Source organism: Arachis duranensis, chromosome 5, assembly GCF_000817695.3.
Source record: "Arachis duranensis cultivar V14167 chromosome 5, aradu.V14167.gnm2.J7QH, whole genome shotgun sequence".
NCBI classification, from domain to species: Eukaryota; Viridiplantae; Streptophyta; class Magnoliopsida; order Fabales; family Fabaceae; genus Arachis; species Arachis duranensis.
In genome coordinates, this window is record NC_029776.3 from 56,299,458 (window position 1) to 56,302,558 (window position 3,101).

General features: G+C 40.8%; 1 protein-coding gene across 1 annotated transcript; it reads right to left on the bottom strand.

The window, feature by feature from the left end:
• Positions 1–413: 413 nt before the first annotated feature.
• On the bottom strand, positions 414–953 carry LOC127747627 (uncharacterized). The gene is made up of 2 exons (XM_052261724.1): positions 621–953; positions 414–566 (listed from the first exon to the last, which is right to left on the bottom strand). The coding sequence occupies exons 1-2, from the start codon at positions 951–953 to the stop codon at positions 414–416; spliced, it is 486 nt and encodes a 161-aa protein (XP_052117684.1).
• Positions 954–3,101: the final 2,148 nt, after the last annotated feature.

Sequence of the window (3,101 nt, forward strand, 5' to 3'; positions counted from 1 at the left end):
GATGGTTTTGCATCATCTTCTAACAGTATTTTATGCATGCATATAGTTGAACTGATTCCCTTCAGGTCAGCAAGGGTCCATCCAATGGCGTCCTTATGCTTCCGCAGCACCTTGAGCAGTTCATCCTCTTGATCTTGGCTGAGGCACGAGCTTATAATCACTGGGTAGTTTTCATTTTCTCCTAGGTATGCATATTTGAGAGTGGGTGGCAATGCTTTAAGTTAAACCTTGGGTGCTTCTGACTTTTCAGTCTCTTCCTTTGGTGCATCTTGAACGTGACTCTCTGCTGTTGTAACCTCCTCACTTGGTATATACTCCTCCTCCATTGATCTCTCGGGCTCTTCATGCTCTTCTTCTTCGAAACACTCCTGCACTTCTTCTTCAAGTGCGTCTATCCTCATGCATTCCCCTAATTATTCTGGTGGGTAACTCATGGCCTTGAACACATTGAATGTCATCTTTTCATTGTGTAATCTCAAGGTAAGATTACCTTTTTGGACATCAATGATAGCTCCAGCAGTAGCCAAGAACGGTCTTCCCAGAATAATGGAGGTTTTGGCTTCTTCCTACATGTCCAATATTACAAAATCTACCGGGAATATGAAGTCTCCTACTTTTACCAACAAATCCTCTACTATGCCATAAGGGAATTTGAACGATCGATCTGCCAGTTGTAAGGCCATTTTTGTTGGTTTAGCCTCCTCGATCTTCATCTTCCTCATCATTGCTACTGAAATCAAATTGATGCTGGCTCCTAAGTCACAAAGGGCCTTCTTTACTGTGATTTCCCCTATAATACAAGGGATCTGAAAGCTCCCAGGATCCTTCAACTTCTGGGGTAGTTTGTGCTGGATGATATCACTACATTCTTCAGTTAGTATCACAGTCTTATTGTTCTTCCCGCTTCTCTTCTTAGTCATCAGCTCCTTCAGGAACTTGGCATAGAGTGGCATTTGTTCTATTGCTTCAGCAAAGGGTATGTTGATTTGTAGTTTCTTAAAGATTTCCAAAAATCTCACAAACTGGTTGTCATCTTCCTTTTTCTTCAACTACTGAGGATATGGAGCTCTTGAGATGTTCAGTTTTGGCATCCCTTTTTCTTTTTGTGTACTTGAAGTGGGAATTTAAACTCCATCTTGCTCTTCTCCCTTTTCATTTGAGCCTTCTTCTTGTGGTTTTTGGGAGAGTTCCTTAAGTTCCCTTCCACTCCTAAGTGTTATAGCTTGACACTCCTCCTCTTTGCTTGAATTGTTATCATTGCAAAGGTTGTAGTTAGAAAGCTGCTTGAATAGATAGCCAATTTGTGTCTCCAGTTTCTTGATGGCAGCATTTTGATTCTGCATGTTTGACTGCACTTCCTCTCGAAATACCTTACTGTTTCTGACGTTCTTGCATACTCCTTCAAGTAAGGTTTCAAGCTTAAAGAGTCTGTCATCAATTGATGGTAAATTGAGATTAGAGGTGGAAGGATGAGAGGTATTGTTGTGGGGGTGTTGGTATGTCCTCTACTTGACTTCTTTCCATCTTCTTGGTGAGGTCAGCTAGCTGCTTGGTGATGAGCTTGTTTTGAGCCAGCAGAGCATCCACATTGTTTAGCTCCATTACTTCCTTAGTGTTCTCTCTTTTGGAAGCATAGAAGTAGTCATTCTCAGCTACAGTTTCAATGACATCTATGGCTTCTTCAATGGTCTTCTTCTTGTTCAAGGATCCTCCAGAGGAATGATCTATTGCCTTCTTTGATTCATATGACAAGCCTTCATATAAGATATGCAACTGCACCCATTCATTAAACATATTTGGTGGACACCTTCTTGTTAGGTCTTTGAACCTTTCCCAGGCTTCATAAAGTGTCTCCCCATCTTGCTGTCTGAACGTCTTTACTTCAGTTTTCAGCCTATTGATCCTTTGCGGGGGGTAAAACCTTGCCAAAAACTTATTCACTACCTCCTCCCAATTTGTCAGGCTTTCTTTTGGGAAGGATTCAAGCCATTTGAATACCTAGTCCCTGAGTGAGAAAGGGAACAAGAGCAGCCTATAGATATCCTGGTGGACTCCATTGGACTTCACTGTGTCACAAATCCTCAAGAAGATGGTCAAGTGTTGATTCGGATCTTCTTGAGCACCTCCTCCAAATGAGCAATTATTCTGCACAAGAGTGATGAGCTGAGGTTTTAGCTCCAAATTGTTGGCATGTATAGTGGGCTTCTGAATGCTGCTCCCACAGTTGCCTGGGTTGGGATTGATATAAGAGCTTAACACTCTTCTATCCTCCCCAACATGATTTGCTCTACCTCCTCCCCCATGGTTATTAGCCTCTTCTTCATGTTGGTTTTCTATGTTGCCTTCCATGTTTAGTTCAAAGTGTTCCTCCTCCTCTTCAGCACCGATTGCACGTTTCCCTCTTGCTTCCCTCCTTAATCTAAGGAGGGTCCTCTCTGGTTCAGAATCGAAAGAAGTCGAAACCCCGCTTCTTCTCCCTGTCATACAACCAATAAGTACAAGCAAGGAAAAACTATGTGCAGATAGTATTGTTGTCAAAATTACTGTTAGTTGTGAGTGAAGCAATATATCAAACAGTTAGTGTGTTAGTAAACTAAATTGTAAATAACAAGGAAACAAAAAAGTAGAGGGGGAAAGGGAAGAAGTTAACTAAGACAGAAAGTAAATTACTCAAACAGAAAGTTAATTCAACAAAACAAAAATGCTCAATCTAGTGATCTTCTAATCTAATAATTGTTGATGCATGATGAGCGGATAATTTATACGCTTTTTGGCATTGTTTTTAGGTAATTTTTAGTAAGTTCAAGCTACTTTTAGGGATGTTTTCATTAGTTTTTATGCTAAATTCACATTTCTGGACTTTACTATGAGTTTTTGTGTTTTTCTGTGATTTCAGGTAATTTCTGGCTGAAATTGAGGGACTTGAGCAAAACTCTTATAGGAGGCTGACAAAAGGACTGCTGATGCTGTTGGAATCTGACCTCCCTGCACTCAAAACGGATTTTCTGGAGCTACAGAACTCAAAATGGCGCGCTCTTAACGGCGTTGGAAAGTCGACATCCAGAGCTTTCCAGCAATATATAATAGTCTATACTTTTTTT

What these genes read in the sequence shown, in the direction of transcription:
- LOC127747627 (XM_052261724.1), bottom strand. Translation starts at nt 953, where the DNA reads ATGCCACTCTATGCCAAGTTCCTGAAGGAGCTGATGACTAAGAAGAGA. An exon ending in GCATAGTAGAGGATTTGTTG is followed by an intron (nt 567 to 620) that starts GTAAAAGTAGGA and finishes TTGGACATGTAG; the next exon opens with GAAGAAGCCAAAACCTCCAT.